At 43.4% G+C, this 21,728-nt stretch overlaps 1 protein-coding gene across 3 annotated transcripts in view; it reads left to right on the top strand.

Annotated features, from left to right (window-relative positions):
- Positions 1–17,827, top strand: part of ADAMTS12 (ADAM metallopeptidase with thrombospondin type 1 motif 12) — a 344,985-nt gene extending 327,158 nt beyond the window's left edge. For 2 of the 3 annotated variants that reach the window (XM_019531927.1, XM_019531926.1), the window contains 5 exons: positions 6,281–6,433; positions 10,239–10,412; positions 12,184–12,330; positions 15,040–15,193; positions 16,791–17,827. In XM_019531927.1, coding sequence (XP_019387472.1) covers positions 6,281–6,433; positions 10,239–10,412; positions 12,184–12,330; positions 15,040–15,193; positions 16,791–17,044 — 882 coding nt within the window. In that variant the 3' untranslated portion in view covers positions 17,045–17,827. Of the gene's footprint in view, positions 1–6,280; positions 6,434–10,238; positions 10,413–12,183; positions 12,331–14,263; positions 14,412–15,039; positions 15,194–16,790 lie in introns of those variants that run through there. The other variant, XR_002100368.1, reaches the window with a different exon arrangement.
- Positions 17,828–21,728: the final 3,901 nt, after the last annotated feature.

Raw genomic sequence — 21,728 nt, 5'->3', positions numbered from 1 at the left:
CCACATCTTAATGTCATCAGCAGATTTGAACAGGGTGCTATTTACTCCCTCATCCAAGTCACTGAGGAAGATGTTGAACACTGCGGGCCCGAGGACTGAGCCCTGCAGAACCTCACTGCCCACGTCCCTCCAGGCTGAAAATGACCTGTCCACCACCACTCTCCGGGTGCGGCCCTCCAGCCAGTTGGCGACCCATCTGCCTGTGTAGGTGTTAACACCACAGCCCCCCAGTTTCTTAATGAGAATGGGGTGAGAGACTGTGTCGGAGGCCTTCCACAAGTCCAGGAAGACTATGTCCACTGCTACCCCTGCATCTAAAGATTTGGTGACCTGGTCATAGAAGGTCACCAGGTTTGTCTGACAGGACCTGCCGCTAATGAACCCATGTTGGTTGTCCCTAAGCATAATCTTCCCTGCTGGCCCCTTGTGGACATGTGCCAGAATAATTATCTCAAAAAGCTTACCCAAGATCGAGGTAAGACTAACTCGCCTATAGTTTCCTGGGTCCTCCTTCCTCCCCTTTTTGAAGATGGGAACCAGGTTGGCCCTCTTCCAATCCCCTGGCACCACACCAGAGCACCACGAGTGCTCATACATCCCTGCCAGGGGTCCCGCAATGACCTTAGCTAATTCCCTCAGCACTCTGGGGTGGAGATCGTCCGGACCAGCTGATTTGAATACATCCAGTCCCTCCAAAAGTTCCCTGACTAGATCCTCCCTGACCCTTGGCCTAGGTGCGCCTCCCTTGGGGCCTGAGGGGGGCCCAGTGGGAGGGCTGATTGGGTCCCTGCTCAGGAAAATGGAGGCAAAGAAGTCATTAAGTAGGTTAGCTTTGTCATCTGGTGTGAAGACCAAATTTCCTAGCAGGGGCCCCACGTTACCCGGTACCTTCTTTTTGCCCCCCACGTATTTAAGAAAGGACTTCCTGTTGTCCTTGATCTGGGATGCTAGTTCCAGTTCCATCTCTGCCTTGGCCTTCCTGACCGACTCCTGCCACCCCGAGCAACTGAGGTATAGTCCTCCCTGGTGATGGCCCCACCCTTCCATTGGGTGTGCGCCTCCCTTTTAGCTAGGAGACATTCTTGGATGCTTTGGGTGAGCCATGGGGGCTTTTGCACCTTCCTGCTCCCTTTGATCCGTGTTGGGATTACCTCCCTTTGGGCTTGGAGGATCATCTCCTTAAGGAGCAACCACTCTTCTTGGACACCTGGCTCCCCTCCCCTCCAGGACCTCAGTGCTTTCCCAACTATTCTCCTTAGCTGATTGAAGTCCGCCCACCTGAAATCTAGGGCTGCTGCCTTGCTGCAGGCCTTTGCCACTTTGTGCTGGATGGTGAATTCAAGCACCCCCAGCCCCCTCACCAGGTTGTCACCCATGGCCAGTACCAGGTCCAACAAGGCATCTCCCCTGGTGAGGCTGTGCACTTCCTGGGTTAGATGGAGGTCCTGCATTTGGGCTAGGAACCTACATGAGCAGTCAGACCTGGCTGACTGTTCTTCCCAGCAGATGTCTAGAAAGTTCAGGTCACCCATGATGACCACATCCTTTGTGCCCCTCCTCTGACTCTGTGCTACCTGATGAGGCCTTTCCTCCCTGTCCTGTCCCTCCTGTACAGCCTATGGCCCTTGATATTCACCACCCAGTCATGCGTTGGGTCCCACCATGTTTCAGTGAGTCCCACTCTGTCTGGGTTGGTGTCATCTAGCAGGAGGGAAAGTTCCTCCTGCTTGTTTCCCATACTACAAGCATTTGTGTAGAGGTATTTGAGGCCTCCTGTGGATGTGTGCACTGGCACCCTAATCACAGCATTGCCCTGGCCCCTCTTGCTTACCTGTGTATATGTTCCACTCGTCGGTCTAGGCTGGGCTGTACTTGTGAATGCTGCTTGGTTTAGCAGTCCAAGGCTTCCACCTCCCTCATCTTCCCCTTCCCCCGATGAGCCTAGTTTAAAGCCCACCGGAGGAGATCTGCCAACCTAGAAGAGAACACACGCTTACCTTTAGGGGAAAGGTGGAGCCCATCCCATCTGAGCATGTCTCTCATTGTGATGTGTAGGTTGTTGTCAAGGAAGCCAAAGCCCACCTCAGGGCACCATTCCCAAAGCCACCAGTTGGTCTCTGCGATGCACGTCTCATGCCATCTACCACATCCACTCACTGGTAGAACAGAAGAGAATACCTCCTGTGCACCTATCTCCTTCAGCATGCCCCCCAGAGTGTGGTATTCTGCCATCAGGTGATCAGGTCTTCTCCTGACTGCATCATTAGTACCCACATGGATTAGTACCATGGGGTAGTAATCAGTGGGGTGGATCATGGCCTGGATCATCCCCATCATGTCATGAATCTTTGCTTCGGGTAGGCAGTAGAACTTGCGTGTCGAGGGGTCCTGGCAACAGATGGGGCCCTCTGTACCTCTCAGGATGGAGTTACCTATGATGATCACTCAGCGCTTTCTCTTCTGGGACTGCTTAGCTCCTTTGGCCTGTTTGGAGTGTGGAGAGTGGAGTTGCCTCCTCTCTGGTTGCCTCCTCTCCCTCCTTCTCCTCCAGTGTTGCCAGGGCCTTGTACCTGTTCTCCAGCTGGACTGGAGGAACTGGTACTGCTGTGTTACGAGCAGCCCTGGTTCTGGAGATGACCATCTGCCACTCTGCGGTGGAGGGCACTTCCTGAGGTGCTTCTTCCTTGGGTGTGTGGCCCTGCCGGGGAAGGAAATAGCTGTCAATTTCTTCCTCCACCTCCCTGATTCCCTTCAGTCTGCTAACCTCCTCCTGGAGTTTCCTCACCTGTGCCTCCAGAGCCCTAAGGCGGGCGCCTGCAGGACAGGTGTGGGGTTCCCCAATCTCTGCCCCCCCTGGGCCTTGCAGACTGGGGGGGGCGGGGGGGCACCTGCTCCCACATGGACTCTGTCTGGGTGGAGGCCTCAGACAAGCCCTGGGGAGGCTGTTCCCCCCAGGCAGGGGCCCTGGCAGCACTCCACGTCAACACCATTATAGGAGTTGCTGCTTGTTTTTAGCTTAGTGCAGTGCTTTTGCCCTGCCCTAGTAGGAGTCTCCCTCCTGGCCCTTCCTGCTCGCTCACCAGCGTGAACGCCGACGCAAACAGAGCTCACAGACAGAAAAAGGCAGTTACCTTTCACCTGTGTTAATCATGGAACCAAAAGTGATAATTTAATGTCCAACAATAGCAAAAATGGATGAGTCAAAAAATTTAACATCCTATAATAGCCACCTGAATTCAACAAAAGGCAATGGCTTGCTTTATGAATCTATTAAGAGTCCATTTGCAGTTCGTGCCACATCTTCAAGAGTGATTGCACGATGCAAGTAATGACTTATCAGGAGTTTGAAAACTCATTCAAGACCATTGTCACGAAACTAATAACAGCACTTTGAAGGTATTTCAGCTTGTAAATAGTGTGTGGCCCAGATTTCACAGCTTCTTGCACAACAGAAAATTGTATTGTTATGGAAGAGCTGTATACCAACCCTGCTTATCCCACTGATGCATAAAGCGGTTCGTTTCTCTGGAGGCCACCAAAATCATAGACACACACTCATTAGATGGCACAAAAGGTGTATTTGCAAATAGGGTCAGAGCAGAATTAAGAACTCAGATTACTCTGAACCCACAAAGGAATTTTGCAGGGAATGTTTATCTTCTCCCTCCTGGGCACGTGTGCAGAAACAGGAACTCTTACAGCTCACTTCCGTTTCATACAAGCATACATGTGGTTACATCACTACATACATCGCATGTATAGTATAATTAACTATTTAAGTATGCAGGGCAAAGAGGTAAATATGCATCAGCTAATTAAGCATGCTCAGAAACTACAATAGGTCACCAAGTGTTCAACCCCCCCACCTTTTCAAGGACACAGTCAGTTGAATTCCAGCTTCTGTAATCTGTATGAGAAAGGCTAGGGAGAAGCTGGGGGAGAGTCTGCGATTTAGTATAAGAAAAGCTGTGGCAAGGCTGAGAAAGGAAAAAAAGTCCTTGGCAGTGTTTCTTTCTTATCGGGTGCAAGATGCAAGCTGTGCATTTCTAACAATACTCCATTTCTAACAATATTCCATTTCTAACACCACTATAATTCCACATGCTAAATAACATAGGAGAACAGCTGTCTATGAATGGGCATTCAGGTTTTGCCTTTCCTGCTCATTGCTGAATGCTTTGTTCCAATGGAAAATTTCTGCTTCCTGCACTCCAGTGTGTTTGGACACACTGCTTAAATGTAAACAGCACACAGCAGCAATGCAGATTGCTATTGTCAATTGTCAGTGGCCTCTGAAATCTGTTTACTGTTCTTTTGACATCACCGTTGATTTCCTTCATCCATCTCCAAGATCAGTTGTTCTGATTCAGAAAATAGATCACTTTATAGCTGTTTTGATGAGCTCTAGGATTATTATTATCCTGGAGGTCAGGACTGAAGAGTGGCTGTTTCATTCAAGCAGAAATGGTAAAGATATATATATCCTCAGCAAGGTCCCAATAAGAGTATTTATATTTATTCTCATCCCATTTTTCTCTGAAAATACTTTTATTTGTATGCAAAGAGGAACAAGGATCATTCTTTTTTTTTTCACCAAGAAATGTCAGCTTTTTTCAAGATGCCTGAAATTAGCCATTTACAAAAGTTAGTTTTTCAACAAGCCTTATTTTCAGCTGGTCTCTCATCTCTCACTGACTGTTGTAAGGCATAAAATGGATACAGTTCAGGCAGCCAGATGTCAAAGCTTTAACTTACGGTTTGTTGTGCTTCAGTCTCGATGAAGAAGGAACCTCCTAGGGCAGTCAGGAAGTGGTCCTGTCTCCATTCCATTCAGCACTGCCTCTCTGAAAGGTGCAATTTCAGAGTCAAAGAAGTGTAGGGCTGGAACAGACCTCAGGAAATCATCTAGTCAAACCCTGTTGCACTGAGACAGGGTGCATCTATACAACATGCTTACTGCGCCTTGGCCTAATAATACTGTGCAGTAGTACAGTAGTTAAAAACCATGCTAATAGCCTACTGCTCAGTGTTATTAGACTAATGTGCACTAAGTGTCACAGAATAATTGTGCTCCGGTGCTCCTGTGCAGTAACTCTAATGACTGCCCATTTAGTTAATACTTCATTAAACAAGTATTAAACTAAATGGGCAGTAATTTAGGCACATTTATGAACATGTAGATGTGCCCACAGTGTCAAGAATATTTAGGCCAGTGTTCTCAATAATGGTGCACCGATACATAGGTCCAATATCAGCTTGGCACCTATATGGTTAGATTGGTGGATGAGTGCCTCTGCACCTCCCTCACAAAACAGTATCTAATCAGCATCCCCCTTCATTCTCCCACCTGGGGAATAGTGACTTTTTGATGCGGAATGTGGACTTACGCCTTTTGAGAACTACACTCAATGTCATTTCACAAAGGATACCAAACATTTCCAACCAGTAAAGGCTTTTGGCCTTTATCTGAATCTGTTTTCTTTAAAATGGGCCCCTTCTTTATGTTTGGTTTACACAGTACTGTCAAAATACTGTTCAGCACATTGTGTCTTCTGTTCTAATTGTTATTTATCTCCTTTGGTTACTGGCAGCATTCACAAAGGAAGAGGAAATCAAGTGAAGAATAGGCATATTGACATCTCACCCAAAAAAAATAGAAAAAAGTTGGCGGATCAAAGACTGAATTATAAGGGAAGCAGAACAGCTGATACAAATTAGTATTGACTTATTAAATAGAAGAAGTCTGCCAAGGAAAAACAGTACATATTATAAATTAGTCTGCCAAGGAAAAACAGTATATATTATAAAACAGTACATATTATAAATTAGAAAGATGTTCCTTGTCATGTTCCTAACTAAGCAAAAGAACACTACTTGATGCTAACTGGAAGGCTTGGCAAAACTTGTAATCTGCCTCCCGAGATTTGGGAATATGAGCTGGTGATTGCACAGTCAGACCTGGGGAGAATGATTCAAAAACGGATCTCATTTAATGATACATGAGAGAGAAAAATTGGGAACCACAAATTTAGGGCAGAAGATCTCAGACTACAGAGATCTGTGAGTAGCATTTCCGTGGTGCTTATTAGTGCACAGTAGATACTTTGGTCCATGCCAGTCTCTCAGTACTACTTTTTCTTAATTGGTCTCTGCCATCAAATATGACAGTCACTTCAAATTTTATGCAATTCCTGCTTTCTTTAATTTCCTCTTGTCATGGTTATTAAACGGCTTATCAACTGTAGTACTAACATCACCCTTTCGCCGCTCAATTGTGCAGTGTTCTACCACCTGCGGTCTGGGGGCTTTTTGGAGACACGTGGAATGCAGCAGTAAGAATGAGTCTGACTGTCAAGATGTTAAAAAACCTGACCCTGCAAGAAGATGTTATCTCCGCCCATGTGCTAACTGGAAAACAGGAAACTGGAGTAAGGTAACATCATCCAGCACTGTGTACATTAGCAGTAAGTTCACTGCCTTCAAAAATGAGGTATTTACATTTAGACTTAAAACAACAATTTACTGATTGATTGCACACATGATTCCCAGCTACCCCTTCTGCATTAATTTGCAAATTTCCTGGATAACGTAGTTATGGAAAATTTCATTCTGTTTGTGTGGTCTGCCTAATCTTTGCTAAACACATCTGTTATAAATTCTGTTCTCTCTTATTTGTGAGTTTGGGGATTATGGTCATTAAATCTTGCATTTCAAGATATGAGCAATAATACCAATATCATCAGGAACCCTACAGCAAGACTCCTACATGGTGTTATGTATGGTTCCTCTCGTTTTTCTTGTGACTGTAAGCACATTTTCCAACTACAGTACCAACATTAAAACTTTGCTACCAAGCTGTCTATGGGCCTGAACTAACATCCATCAGAGTCATAGTAGTCAGTTAAAGGAGACACTGAAGCATGGCCTAAAACAATCTTGTAAGCTTGCAGCCTGAACCCCAGAGAAATCCCTGCCTCACTTCAAAAGCTGAAAGAAAATGCAGTTAAAAGGCTGCCCGTGACTGCTTTTATAGGGTCACATACGCTCCACATTACATGCACACTCTCTTGTCATGATACTCAAGACTCTTCAAGGTGATAAGCAAATAAAAATAACTCGATTTGAGGCCTTCCTTCCCCCAGTATAAAATGCATAAATATAGGGTGTTTCTACACATCATCCTGCATCACTGTAGCAACACACTGTATCACCGTACCACGTGCTACAGTGCTATAGCAATCACATGAGTCTACACGTGACTGGCAGCTACTTCACCAGAGCAGCTTGCTCCCACATTTGAGCACACTGCTATGGTGAACTAGCCACTAAAACTAACTGTGCGCCATGTGCATGGCACAGTACGGGCAGTTACTGTGCCATGCTTTAGTACTTCCAATCCAAAAAGGAGTACTAAAGCATGATGCAGTAACAATGTTGTTGTAAGGCAATTTATAGACACACCCATAAGGCCTGAAAGATGGTGTTTTGTTAAAGCTGAGTATTTTTGGTTTCAAATCACTGAAAAAATGCTTTTCTAAATACCATACTTTTACCAAAGTGCTAACAGAACATTGAATCATAAATACAGTAATATTGTTTCAATAGTGGAGAAGAAAAGCAGGTCTTGGGAGCGCTGTATATTCTGTTCTGTAGGAAATGACACTGCCAGTGACGTAAAGGTAGATTCAAAGAGACATCTCCAGAAAGGTTGACTCATTATTGTTAATGCAATTGTATCATACCAAGAAGCCTTGTAATATATGATTTGTATAGGAAATCCCATGCCAGGCCAATGAACCACTTAATATCACCACTTAATATCACTTGAACCTCAAAATAAGGTTTAGCTAGAGAACTGTGCGATGCCTAGACCTACTGAAAATCCTCTGGACAATGATGAATTTTGCTTGCTTTCCTCCAAAAAAATTACTTCTTTTACAACAAGTGAACAATGGCTGTACCACAGCCATTGATTTTAATTATAAAATACTGTGGACAATGGGTAAGTCAGAGATGAGTCCGACTATGTGCCTAAAATGAGTTAAAAGCTTGTTTGAATTAGATCGCTATCATGTTAGATCCTTATTATCCCAGGAATATATTTTTGTTTGCTGATGTAAATTTTTTACAAGCAGTTGTGATGGTTTTTACTATTTGTTATTATAAATGTTTATACTAAAAATCCAGCAACATGCCCATCACAGAAGTATTATTGTACTGTACTGCTTTCCTGTCTAAGGAAGATGTTGATTGTGGTTGCTATTATCTGAACGAAATACTTTCTTTGATTAAAGAAGAATGCATATTATTTTGAGAAAATAATGTTGCTAGGAGCTTAATACAATATATTAGGTAGCCTGAGCTTCTACCAGTTTGGGAGCTGAGGGAACTCAGTACCTTTTAAAAACCAACTCTAACGGCACAGGAACAAGTATATACAAAAATACAGACCACTTTTCCATTCTGCCTTTGAGAATAATCAAAGTTACTGGGTATTTTAGAGGAAGATGCAAAATCCCAATGATACCATGTTTTTTTTCTACCTTCTGGTAGAAGTTTCCTTCAAATAGGGCTGGGTAATTTTTCCCAGCAAATAATTTGTTCGCTAAAAGACACAGTTTTAGTCCTCTTTTGAGTTTTTTGGGGTTGAATACACCAAATGTTTTCAGCTTGAATAAAACTTGAAATGCCTCCAAATGGGGGTCAGTAAGACTAAAGTTAACGTGACTGGGGATGCTCCAACATTTTAAACACCATGTATGAATGTGGAGGACACTTGCAAACTACAGAACACCCTGCCCATGTGGACAGAAACCATGCAACAGTGAGGACCTTGCTAAGGTTACAGATCAGACAATAGTATTTGCCCATCTCTGGACCCAAATTTGAACATGGTGACAGGATATGGGAAGATGCAGCAGCTTGAAAAAACTATGGGGCCTGAAGGTTAAATTAACAGAAACACAGGTGGATCCAGGAGCAGTGAAGGGGTACGGCTGTACTCCCTTCTGCTGTGCAGTACATGTGCAATGGGTCTCCAACCTCCCAGCTGGTCAGCATAGGCTCTAGCATGAGCCCACCTCCTTCCTGCTGAATTAGGAACAGAGGAAAAGTTGGAGATGAACAGCGGTTGTGCTGATGCCCTGGGCTCCACAGCTGCACACCAACCAGCTTGTGAGCTTATGCAGCTCACTGAGCATGCAGTGTACAGCGAAAGCAGGATGTGACTATACCACTGCCCCTACCTAGATCCACTCCTGCACAGAAATAATGATGGCAGCATTGGCCACCCTTTATCCAATAAGCGAGTGATTGGAGCACTCACCCAAGCTGTGGGTTCAGGCTAATTTCTTTCCACTGCTTGAGAGGATTTGAACCTGTACCACAGGAGTGCCCTGCCAAGCAGGCTGTTGGTGCCCTGCCAGCAGTCTTTCCTCTTGGTGTTGTTCCATTTCCCACAAATATATTAGAAGAATGATTTGAACCAAGATCACCCTAGAGCATCTCTCAGCCTAGAGCATATTCTGACCGCGCGCCTGTTTTGTATTGAGAGGTGGAGCTCCCTCAATAGGACCTTATTTGAGCTGAGTCATGTTGGATAAAATATTTAATAGTTATTGAGACAAGGAGTGAGAGAGGACACAAGAGCCAGAAGGCCTCTAATGCAGTAGTTAAGAAGAAACATGATAATATCTTCTTCTGGCAGTTCTATGAATTTGCCTTTATTTTCCCTTATATGGAACATTTCTCTCAATATGAGACAAAATCGTGGGTTTTGTCTGTATTTCAGTTCAATCTCACCTTCAATTGTCTGTTCCTCCCCCTGCTGCCACCCCCCCAAAAAAAATTCAATTCGGTTGCTGAACTAAAAAAAAAAAATCTATTATTCGCACAGCCTTCCCACAAGACCCTGATTGGCAGTTAGCTTATTTCTTCCTTACAGCACAAAGGTACTTTAAAATATGCTTGCTTGAGCATCCGTTTTTTATTATCTGTTATGACTCCCTTTTGCCGTGACCCTTTTGGAATCAGCTATTAATAATCATGGCATGTTCAGATTTGCTCTGATGAGTAACATGATTTTTCACCCTAATTGTTCCAAAGATAAACAGGACATTCCAGTCATGTTGCACAAAACAAACATACTGTGCTTGTTGTGATCCCCCACAAATGTGGAAATGACAGGTTGTCAGAGTTTCCTCATCTAAAAGACGTGCTCCTTTCTGTTCCGCGTACAGTGCTCTACGAACTGTGGTGGTGGTTTCAGGACCCGTGATATTCAGTGCACAGATGTTCATGATAAGCGAGTTCTAAGGCCTTTTCATTGCCAATTAGTAGGACATAAACCACAGCTGAACATCCATTGTAATACAGAGCCCTGCGTGGAGTGGCGTGCAGAGCCCTGGAATGAGGTATTGTCCTATAAAAAAGGCTATTCGAATGAACAATTAATTGTCAATTACTAAATGACTATTATGTCTCCTGCTATGATGTGAATTTACCCTCCAAGGAAGACATTGCAATTGCTAATCACAGGCTCTGAGGTCCCTGTTTGTGGTCCCACAATACTTAGGATAGAAAGAAATAGTCCATCCTCATAGGGCTGCATACCATGTATAGCCAAGCCTGTAAATGTCCATGCCATGAATTTGAGCAGCAAAAGCTGTTTTCATAAGGATTTGTTTGAGCTACAGTATTATGCCAGAAAATGGTTACTTGTTGAGCCTGTTTCCTCCTACTGCCATTCTGCATTGTCTTCCTGCTACAACCACTTTAGATTTTTTCTTCAAAATTAAAGCTGGGATTTTCAAATGTGTCTAACGGTGATTATACCTGAAGGGCAATTATAGAGAGGCTGGAAATATGCTATTCTCTGTGGCCAAAGCAGACAGTACTAGGTGCAATAAACTCAAGCTGTATCGGGGAAATTTAGTTTGGACATTAGGGAGAACTTTCTGACTCAGAGTGGTCAAGCTTTGGAACAGGCTACCTAGCTAAGTTGCAGACTTTCTATCCCTGAAAATTGTCAAGAGCAGGTTAGACAGACATTTGGTTGAGATGGTTTGGTCAGGAACAGTCCTGACTTGAGCAGGGAGATGGACTAGATAACCTTATGAAGTGTTTTGCAGCCCTGCTTTCCTAAGAAACTTCTGTACCTGAATTCTACTGAAATTCAATGAAGGATTATCATCTAATTTCCTTTGGGTCTATGGAAAATCCAAACCTAAAATGCTAGCTGGGCTGAAGGTGTTTCCTTTTTGCTTTATAAAATTTCATTTGCTGAGCTTCTGTTTTGCATACCAAATCCAGCATGCAGAATGGATAGAGATTCTGTTCTGTTTAAACCACCAAAGTATGGGGAATAGGAATTGCCCAAAAGTTTCCAGCACTGTCTTTTTTCTATTTAAGATGGCTTGTAAAGTTCATTGTTCCTCCATGTCTGCATTTTTCATGCTGAAAAAATTATATGGCTCATCACTCCCTAAAATCTGATTTAAGGGTAATATTCTGTTCTGTTGGGTGCGTGTGTCAATGTTGATGCTGTTCACCTTGTAGGGAGAGCAGATCTCTTTACAGAAAGCAGCTCATCAAAAATTCCATGAAAATCAAGAGCAAAATGTTATCCAAATCATTTCTGCCTGTGTTTACTTATAAAAGCAGGTACATTTTTTTAATCATAGGTTGTCTATGTTGCTTTTTATTTCCATGTTATAGCTAGCTTATTAGTATATGCTGGATAAATTTTCATATCCCCAACTGTCTCATGAAAATGGGACCTTGCACCTCATACGTTTGTCCCAGTGAGCAATAACCTCATATGAAAGTCCTGCAAAATCCTGCAAATCCCATGTAAAAACCATGACTTACTTTCTGACTATATGAGTCATCCATGCCATACCAAATCTGAGTACTCTTATATCACTTCTACTCCTTATTCCTCTTTCCTGGCTTTTTGTCAGTATGAATGAGAATCATTAACATGGCTATTGTCATTGTTTGGTCATCAGATCTGATGCCTGTACTAAGCTGCCCTTGCTAATATCACATGAAATATTTCAGAAGAATGCTCTTGTTACGTTTTCAATTTATAAATTAATGTTTCTTGCTTTTCACTTCTATTTTGTGTTGGGACCCAAAACTACTTTCTTTCTACTCTTTTTTTTGTGCACAATTTTACCTTAGTGTTCAAGAACATGTGGTGGAGGCTGGCAAGAAAGACATGTTTACTGCCCAGTTGAGGACTACTGTGACTGGACGAAAAGGCCCAACTCCACTGCACCTTGCAGAGAGCAACCTTGTACACAGTGGGTTAACGGGACGTGGAATTCAGTAAGATTCAATTCTCGCCCTTTTGGCTTATGATTTGCATGCAACAATATATATTAGCGTCTACCACAAAAAAAATCATCCACTTTAGACACAGAGCATGGGTTTAACTAATTTTAGCTCCAATTTCAGAAACTGTATCTGATGTAGAGGAACATAAAGGAAATTGCTAATAATTTTGTCTGACTCAGTCATCCTTGTTCACATTAATACCAATGGCTGAACTCCAAGAGTGAGGCCCTAGTCAATGAATTACAGAATCACAGAGCTGGCAAGGAACTCCAGGCTTTCTTAGGATGGAAACAGTCATAACGTTTGAAACATTTCCAAGTGTAAAAGGCTTGGGAACATTTTAAAAATGTACCATTTCACCTACTGGACCCATATACAGCCTCTGTCATGCCCCTGCCCCAGGCCAAAGCACTTCAAAATCAGCGTTGCTGCGTGCAGCAACATGCTTCCCAGCTAGGGACATAACAGGGGCTGCAGCAACCTGTGGTGGGGGAGCAGAGAGGAGTGGATTGTCCATGCAGCTCCACAACCCACATCTACTGGGGCTGTGGTCCTTCCCACCTCTCATAGGAAAAAAAGGGAGGAGCAGGTCAACATTAATAAATGCTCTCCTCACCCTTTGAGGGCCCCCTGTTGGGGCAAAGAAATGTGGAGATTGGGGGCTGGAGGGCTGGAACCCCAGCTCTGGCGGGGAGGACACTGGGGACTTACAGTAGGGGTCTTGCACTGGGAGTGGACTGTGGGTCTCCTCCCTATGGCAGGGCTTTAGCAGCACCACTCCCAGTGCTCTACAAAGGAGCAGCGGTGGCTAAGGTGCTGGAAGACCATAAAGGGGGTGGAGAGCACTGTACTGTGGCATGCTAGGGGACTGAGGGACCCATGTAAACATCATGTGGAACCAAAAGGCATAAAATAATCGTTGCACCCTGCAGATATATTTTTGTCAGGCTTGGGAGCATTTTTATCCCACATGTGCATCTATGCTAAAACCTTTTGAAACATTTTAAAGGCACCTGTTTAAAACACTTCAAATCTTATGTCTGTCCGCACACCCCTTGGAAAGCAAAATTGAGCCCTTTTTAAATCATTCATAGTATTCATGAGCTACAGTATCGCTGGCAAACTAGTTCCTAGAGCACAGGTGGGCAAAATGGTGGTTCTAGCCTGTGGTTGGACTTCATTTCTCCACAGCCCCTGCACATGTCGCTTTCCATGGAAACCCCAGCAGTGGCGGTGTCCTGACAGCCCAGGGCCAGGGCATGAAGCTGGGCAGGGAGCTGCTCCAGCACATGGGCTGGGATCTTGCACAGGCCATGACTCAGTCCAGAGCTGAGGCAGAGGCGTAATCTGCTGCCTGCACATCTCTGCCCAGCATCTGAAGTATCCCCAAGGAAATAGCTATTAAGTAAAGGAAATTCATTTTTAATGATCTGTTGAGGGATTTTTTTTCTTTTCAGTCTATTCTTAATCACATGAAAGTTACTGTAGAAGAAAGCTGCAAGGGTATAGGAGCAAGTTTAAGTATGTTCAGTTAGGCATAGAGGTTCAGGTAATGTTTCAGGATTATAACAAAGCATCTGTTGCATAAACATACCACGCAATACAGTATTGCAGGTAATTTAAAAGAAAAAAATCTGTAAATCAGTTAACAAGAAATTTGACACGTTACTTTATTTGCAGAAGGCAGCCAGGAGGTAAAAACACTGTATTCTATAAAGGATTTAACCCCAATATCTAAAGATGACACTGAGCTGTATTGGAAACTGAAAATGTGGGGAGTACTGTAAAATGAATTGCATTTCATATCAAAATAAATATCCCAGGACTACTGTACAGACTGTATTATTGTTTTTTTATTCAATATAAGTTCAATTTTAAAGATTTATCTGAAGCTGTCTCAGAATACCTACATTCTTGTTTATAGACTTCATATATCTCTGTAAGCTTTAGGGAAACAAGATTAGAAGGTAATTTTCTGGATTTATGATTTCTCTTGCCAACTACTTCGCCTTCAGAAGGGAAAATAAATTCTAATATCCACCAAATGCACACAAAACTTGATGAATGAAGAGGTAAGGACCCTAACACCCCCTAACTATATTAAAAATTGCAGTCTGAAAATATTTCTCTCCACTGGCACCTGTTTGCAGGCAGTACAAGCATCTGGGCTGTTTTTTCCTCGAGCAAACATTTGGTGGCATTTTAAATATCACCAAGGAAAGAAGCACCTCACTGAGCTTTTCCCAAACTTTATGGTCAGGCCTTTCTAAAGTGAGGTGAGTAGTCAGTAGGAGATAGTGACGTTTACATAACTGGTTGAAAAACACATCCCCCGGCTAAGAATTTTGATTTTTCATTAAAAGTTGGAAACCAGAAACTGACAACTGTTGATTTGGAGATGCTGCCTCATAGGGATCATAGTTCAAGCCATCATGCTGCCTTTCTCCTCTATAAGCTACTATACCACAGTCTGCTGATTTGCCCATGATGTACCATGGGTCCACTGGAGCCTGGTGCATGATGGGAGCTGTGCTTTGGCTAGGGAGCTTAGCACACACGGTACTTTGAGTAAGCATCATTTTTTTTTCTTACTTTAACACCTCATAGGTTGGAGCTTTTTTGCTAATTGATAAACACACTAAAAATGTACCATACAAGTCTCTTTCAAAGGCTAATTCAGTATTACTGTATGTCTTTCAGTGCACCGTGTCCTGTGGAGGAGGTATTCAGCAAAGAGCAGTAATGTGTGTCAATACAGAAAACTATGCTACTGAAGATCAAAGTATGTGTGAGCATGAGCCCAGGCCTCCGGAATCTCAGAAATGCAATCTCCTGGAGTGTAGAAAAAGTCCAGGTATGATCATACAATCTGGGGGCAAAGTTTTGAAAAGAATTTCATAACCCAATGCATATGCAATGTTTTGAGCTCTCTCAAAAACCTTGGCTTAGTGCTGAGCTCTTCTGAAACTGGCCTTCATGGGCACATCCAGACAAGCACACATGTGCAGGGGTCCGTTTCCCATGGGATATATAGCAGTGGCCACCTAGCTAAAGGAGGGGACATTGGGTGGTCTGTTTCTTCTCCCTCTCTATTCTGCAAGGAACCAGCAGCCCTTGGGTCTTATCACTTGAGTGGAGTCTCAGGGCACTAAGGTGCCTGCTCCTTTAAGCTCAGAAACTGCCTAGGGAGAGGGCCCTAGCAGTCAGGCAGGAACCCCACAGGTGCGGGTTCCTGTGGCAGCAGGCTAATGAGGGAATTAGCCTACATCTGCAGCTGGTCAGCTGACTGGAAGAGGCAGGGCCCTGGGCACATATAAACCCCAGGGCTGGCACAAGTTGGGGAGTTCTCTGTCAGCAGCAAAAGGGAAAGGAGCTCTTATAGAAGAAGCTAACTAGAGATGCTTGACTGCCTGTTCTGCTTCTGGTAGGATTAAGGGGCTCCAGGAGCTCACCAGGTACCCTGGCCTGCAAGGCACTTAGTGCTGGGGGAAGTTTGACTCTTTAAAGGGACAGAGTGTGCCCTGAACTGCTTGTATAATGTTATAGCCAAGGGGCTCATATTTTGATTTCTATTTATAAACTGGTGGATTGGGCTGAAGCTACTGGGGAAAGAGAAGGCCTCATTACAGGGCCCATTACAGTGTGGGGACCCCAGCACCAGGGGTGCGGTTACAAAGGGGGTGAGCAGACCCCAGCACCAGGGGTGCAGTGACAGAGAGGGTGAGCAGACCCTAGCACCAGCGTGGGCATGGTGACAGGGCTGCAGAAAGCCCGGTGATGACAGGAGGCCGAGCAATACCAAGGCCTCAGAGAGGCAACGTTAAAATACCATCTGCAAGGCTTGGGGTGTGGTAAAGAGGTGGTTTTGGAGCCACACATCTAGCTCATAAGGCTAAGGGTGCTTCATGAGGCAACCATTTTGACAGGGACCCAAAACAAGGGTCCAGAGAACCCACAGGGTTCAGCAGGGTCCATCAGGACCTTGTCCAAAACAAACTCAAGGGCAGCCTCCCTATATTATAATTTCCAACAAGACGTGGCAGGTGAGCATAAGAGTACCTTATGGGGCAAGATTGGCATGGTCGCGGAGCCCTAGGGGCATCACAGCCATCCCTGGGGACCTCATCCCATGACAATAGTGCAGTGAGACAGGCCTGGAAAATGAATGACTGGGATAGTAATGCCATCAGAGAGGTATATATAACATGGTCATGGTTTTTAGCTCATTTGGAATAATGCATCTGATGGTAATGCAGCTCCGTCTGCGAGCACCAGGACAGCCTGGTTTGGATCATGGTCATCAATATCCCTTCGTGCATGAATTGCCTTAAAGTTCACTTGTTTCACTTGCCTCCTGTCCATACATTCACACAAGCTTAGACACTTGAATACCTGCATGTACCTGTATATACAGAATATATAAATATCTTTCATTGTGTTCTTTGCTGCAGGCCTACTTTGCAACAAGGACAACCTGTCAGTTAATTTCTGCCAAAAACTAAAAGAGATTGGCAAATGTTTGATACCATCCATACAGACTCAGTGCTGCTTCACATGCAGCCAAACCCAAATTTCTAATAAAACAAGACATGGGAAGCAGCAAGAAGACCTGAAAGAACAACACTACACTAAATCTAGAAGAAAATCGGCTCTAATCAAAAGAAGAAACAGCCGACCTGTTGGGCACTGGCTGTTTGGAATGTGATGCATTTAATCAAGGCTTCTGTTTCCAGGTGTTTTCTCTTTTTGATCCATCCAGTTCAAATAGAAAACTGGGATTAAAAGGAAACGTACATTTTTGGGCAATCTATTCCAATTTATTCCTTCAATCTTTCCTTTATGAGAGTCGCAAATTAATCATGAATGATTTATAATCCCTGTTTGTTCCTGGATCATCCTATGCATGCAGGTATTACAGGTCAGGAACACGCTTACTGGAATTTGTTGTCTTTAAATGAATGCTATGTTTTTTGTTTTCCTCCATTGCCAAAAAAAGAATGAAATTCAGTCTCCCAAAGCAGCTTAAAATATCAGCTGATATTAGTATGTTCTGCAGTTGGGTCCAAGATCCTCAAATGCTCAACAAATATTACTTAACAGTGCAAAATGATCCTCTTTAATCTATAACAAAGATCTCTACCACATATTCCACACTCTGAACTGGTTCTTTCTGTTGGTGTCACTCTGTACTGGCAAAGTGGTGGAAAAAGTTATTACAGCACTCTCAAAATCAGCTGAGGCCCTTAGTTTTGTGGGTTTTCTTAAATATCTGTTTGAGCCAACAATGTTTATTGAAATTGCTTCTTCATTGTTGTCCCTTTGAAAGGCTGATAAAAATACCATCATCATTTTAACACAGTTGGTTATGAACTTGTAGACTGGATTTAATTAATTATATTAAACAAAAAAGTGCTTGATACTTAACCACTTAAAGGATATCTCATAAATACTTAGTTCTTTGGCAGGAATCTATTGATGCAAATATATTGTAATAATTTAAGCTTTCAAGTTCCTTAAGGAACAAATTTTTAGGATTACATTATAAAATGCATTTACTGGTTCATTAGAAATTAAATTCAGTCTCTTCAGCACCTTCCATGTAACCAACTCAAACGGACATATTTAATTTAGATTAATAGTCTATGACAAATGTACCGCCTAATCAAATATCTGCTATAAGAATAGTTTCATCCAGGTCATAGGACAGTAGGGTTGGAATAGACCTTAGGAGTTCATCTAGTCCAACCCCCTGCTCAAGGCAGAATCATCTGTGACTAAACCGTCCCAGTCAAGTGTCTTGAAAATTTCAAGAGATGGAGATCCACAAAGGCATTTATGTACCTGCCTCACATGGATTTTGTTTGTTTGTTTTAAATGGGAGTTAGACCCCTAAATACTAGAGTGTATCTGGGCTTCAGTCCTTAGTGAGCATTTGCCATGTACTGTATCAGGCCTTCAATATGGTTCTCATCCTATTCTCACAGATAAACTGAGCAGCTGTGACAGATAATTACATGGTCAGGTGGGTGGCAAATTGGCTTAGGGGGTCTCACCCAGAGAGTGGTGGTGGTGGTGGATGGATCAGTATCGACCTGGAACGATGTGGGCAGTGGAGTCCCTCAAGGCTCGGTCCTTGGACCTGTGCTGTTCAATGACTTCATCAGTGACTTTGAGGGTGTGGAAAGCACTCTGTCCAAATTCGCAAATGATACCAAATTATGGGGTAAAGTTAAAACAACTAGAGGGTAGGGAATGAATCCAGGTGGATCTGGACAGGTTGGAAAAGTGGGCAGAACAAAATAGGATGCAGTTCAACGAGGACAGGGCAAGGTGCTGCACTTAGGGAAAAGGAATCACCAAATCACTTACAGGCTGGGGGATGACCTTCTCAGCAGCACAGAAGTGAGAAGGGATCTCGGAGTCATTGTTGACACCAAAATGAATGTGAGTCATCAGTGTGATCAGTAAAGCTAACCACACTTTATGGTGCATTAGCAGGTGCATGACAAACAGGTCCAGGGAGGTGATCCTTCCCTTCTGTGTGGCATTGGTCAGGCTGAAGTTGGAGTACTGCATCCAGTTTTGGGCACTGCACTTCAAGAGGGATGTGGACAACCTCAAGAGGGTCCAGAGGAGAGCCACGCATATGGTTAGGGCCCTGCAGGCAAAGCCCTACAAGGAGAGATAGAGGGCCCTGGATCTCCTAAGCCTCCACAAGGGAAGGCTGGGAGGTGATCTTGTGGCTGCTTTCAAATGCATCAGGGCGGAGCAGCAAGAAATAGGAGATACTCTGTTTACCAGGGCACCCATTGGAGTAACTAGGAACAATGGCCACAAATTGACAGAAAGTAGATTTAGGTTAGACATCAGGAAGAATTTCTTTATGGTAAGGGTTGCCAGACTCTGGAATGGGTTTCCAAGGGAAATAGTACTCTTCCCTACCTTGGGGGTCTTTAAGAGGAGGCTGCACAAGCACCTGGTTGGAGTTTTCTGACCCCAGCACTCTTCCCTGCCTGGGCACGGGGTTGGACTCGATCTGCTAAGGTCCCTTCTGACCCAAACATCTATGAATCTATTAATCAAGATAATGGGCCTGATCTGGCACTATTGAAACAAATGGCAAACCTGATTTGGGTGAGAACTAGATTGGTCCTCTTGAATTATGCAAGGGTTTGGTGCTTAAGTTCCATTACAGTTCAACAGGAGTTGAACACACCTCAGCTCTTCAAAGGAGTGTGCAATTCTCCAGCCTACCTGAAGTGTCCTAAAGAGTTTCAGAATGTGTTGTATAAGGACTTCTTGGTTTAATGCAGCTGTAAGTTAGAATACACAGCCAGGAATGGAAGTGCTGCTCTGGAAAAAGAGTAGGAATGTAAATAGTCGTACTTGTAGGATGACATTGTAAACCTGATTCAGTGTGCTAATTAAGGTTTGTTGCTGGAACCGTGTAGGTGAGCACAGCCACTCACCTGCATGGGACCATTTGTGACTTCCAGCTAAGGCCTCTGTTCTTCACTTTAAGTCATATGTGACATTGTGTGAGATCAGGCAAGGAAGTTTAAACCCCATTGCAGCTAATGGTATATGACACTTTAAAACAGCTGTTAAAAATGGTGCTAACCCCATCCAGTATGGCTGGATGACAGCTACAGTGCTGTATGGGGCGTATGTTCATGTGCATGTGCATAACCTGTAGCACATACACTTCTAAAACTATCCTTTCTGTGGTGTTACTGGACAGTGCTAGGTCTCTTGCTTATTATATAGAGTGATTTGCTTTAAAAAAGGTTTGCTTTTATCTTTCAAAATCCTGAAGAATGAGTGTTACACTGAGAAATAAAATTGAAACTCATTCGTATTGTTTGTGTACAAAATTATGAAGTAAAATGAGAGGCTAGAAGTGGTGCTTGTTTGGCTCTGGGGAATGGTTCCACAGGATTTTCCCATGCAGCTCTGTTTTCTCAAGCAGAGACTACGCGGCCAAGTCCTATGCAATTCCTTGAGGGCCAACAGCTAACCCACCTATGTCGATATAAATTGTGTTTGCTGTCCAGCAGCATCTCTCAGGAACTGGGACTGAAAAATTAGAGACTCGCTTCTCCACTGAATCCTTTAGGCTCAGAATGACCTAGGGCATTTTGCCCACATGGAACAAAATGGGCTAGTAGACCCATACCTGGGCCAGTCATACAGGAGACTGACCAAATGAGCAAAGTGGAAGGATGAATATATGATACCCAGCTGGGATCTCCTATGCTCACTACAGCCAGTGAATAGCATTTCCAGCTTCATTATTTTCTTCAGGGAAACGCGTTTTATTTAAACTTGTTGGAAGTGAATTAGTGACAGGTCATGAACATTAATCAAATGATCTTCACTACCCAGAGGGCCAAAGAGTAGTATTACCACAGCTGTTGCTAAGCTTAAAACTTTTTTAAAAGACTGTGACAAGCCTTTGTACTGCCACAATGCAATATATTATTCTGTTCTGCAGATTCTTATACTGAATTCATAACCTCTGTGCCTACAATATACTGACTGCACTTGCAACTGATTGCCTTGATCAGTTTAGAAAGTTTCTGTTTTTATAAAATTAATCTTTTAAATAAAACTGGGATTGTGGCCTTAGATCTAATGGTTACTAACCTCAAAATTGAATTAACTTCAGCCTACATGCACAATGTAATCATGTTACTTTTTTATTCAGAGTCTTGTCTGAATCCATATGTTGCTTTACAGTTCTCTTTGCCCGGTATCTGCCCTACCTATCCTAGCACTTCACTGTTTAAAAAGCAAACATTAACAATTTATTTTTTACATTTCAATAAATGGCATTGCTTATGCAGGATGTGTCTGAGATTTCTTATGGTCCCAAAAGAAGAATCATAAATAGGAACAATCAGATAAAATACTAAGAACACTCTCCCTCTGGCATTTTCCTCTAATTGGGAACTTATGGTAGCAGAATCCCTTAATTGGCCATATTTCAGAGTTCAGTGTCCCAGTAGAGAGAGTAGGTAGTTAATAAGGAAGTAGGGGACAGGCCATAAGGAGCCGAATTAAAATAATCCAACTAAAATTACAAAACTGAATAGGGAAGTTTCCCTTCTTTGCCTTGTGTATCCATTTCTGTTTAGCTATTTTCATACTAATGGCCCAGGTGTTAGAATTTCACACCTATTTAGACACTTCTTAGCTCCTTCATGATGCATAGTTTAATAGTCTGTAGGGTTGGAAGGGACCTGAGCAGATCATCAAGTCTGACCCCCTGCCATGGCAGGAAAGAGTACTGTGGTCAAATGACCCCAGCAAGGTGTTCATTCAGCCTCCTTTTAAACACCCCCAGGGTAGGAGCCTGCACCACTTCTCTTGGAAGCTGGTTCCAGATC

Source organism: Crocodylus porosus, unplaced genomic scaffold, assembly GCF_001723895.1.
Source record: "Crocodylus porosus isolate Cpor-Errol unplaced genomic scaffold, CroPor_comp1, whole genome shotgun sequence".
Taxonomy (NCBI): Eukaryota; Metazoa; Chordata; order Crocodylia; family Crocodylidae; genus Crocodylus; species Crocodylus porosus.
Note: the sequence above shows the minus strand (reverse complement) of the source record. Positions and strands in the feature narration are given on the sequence as shown.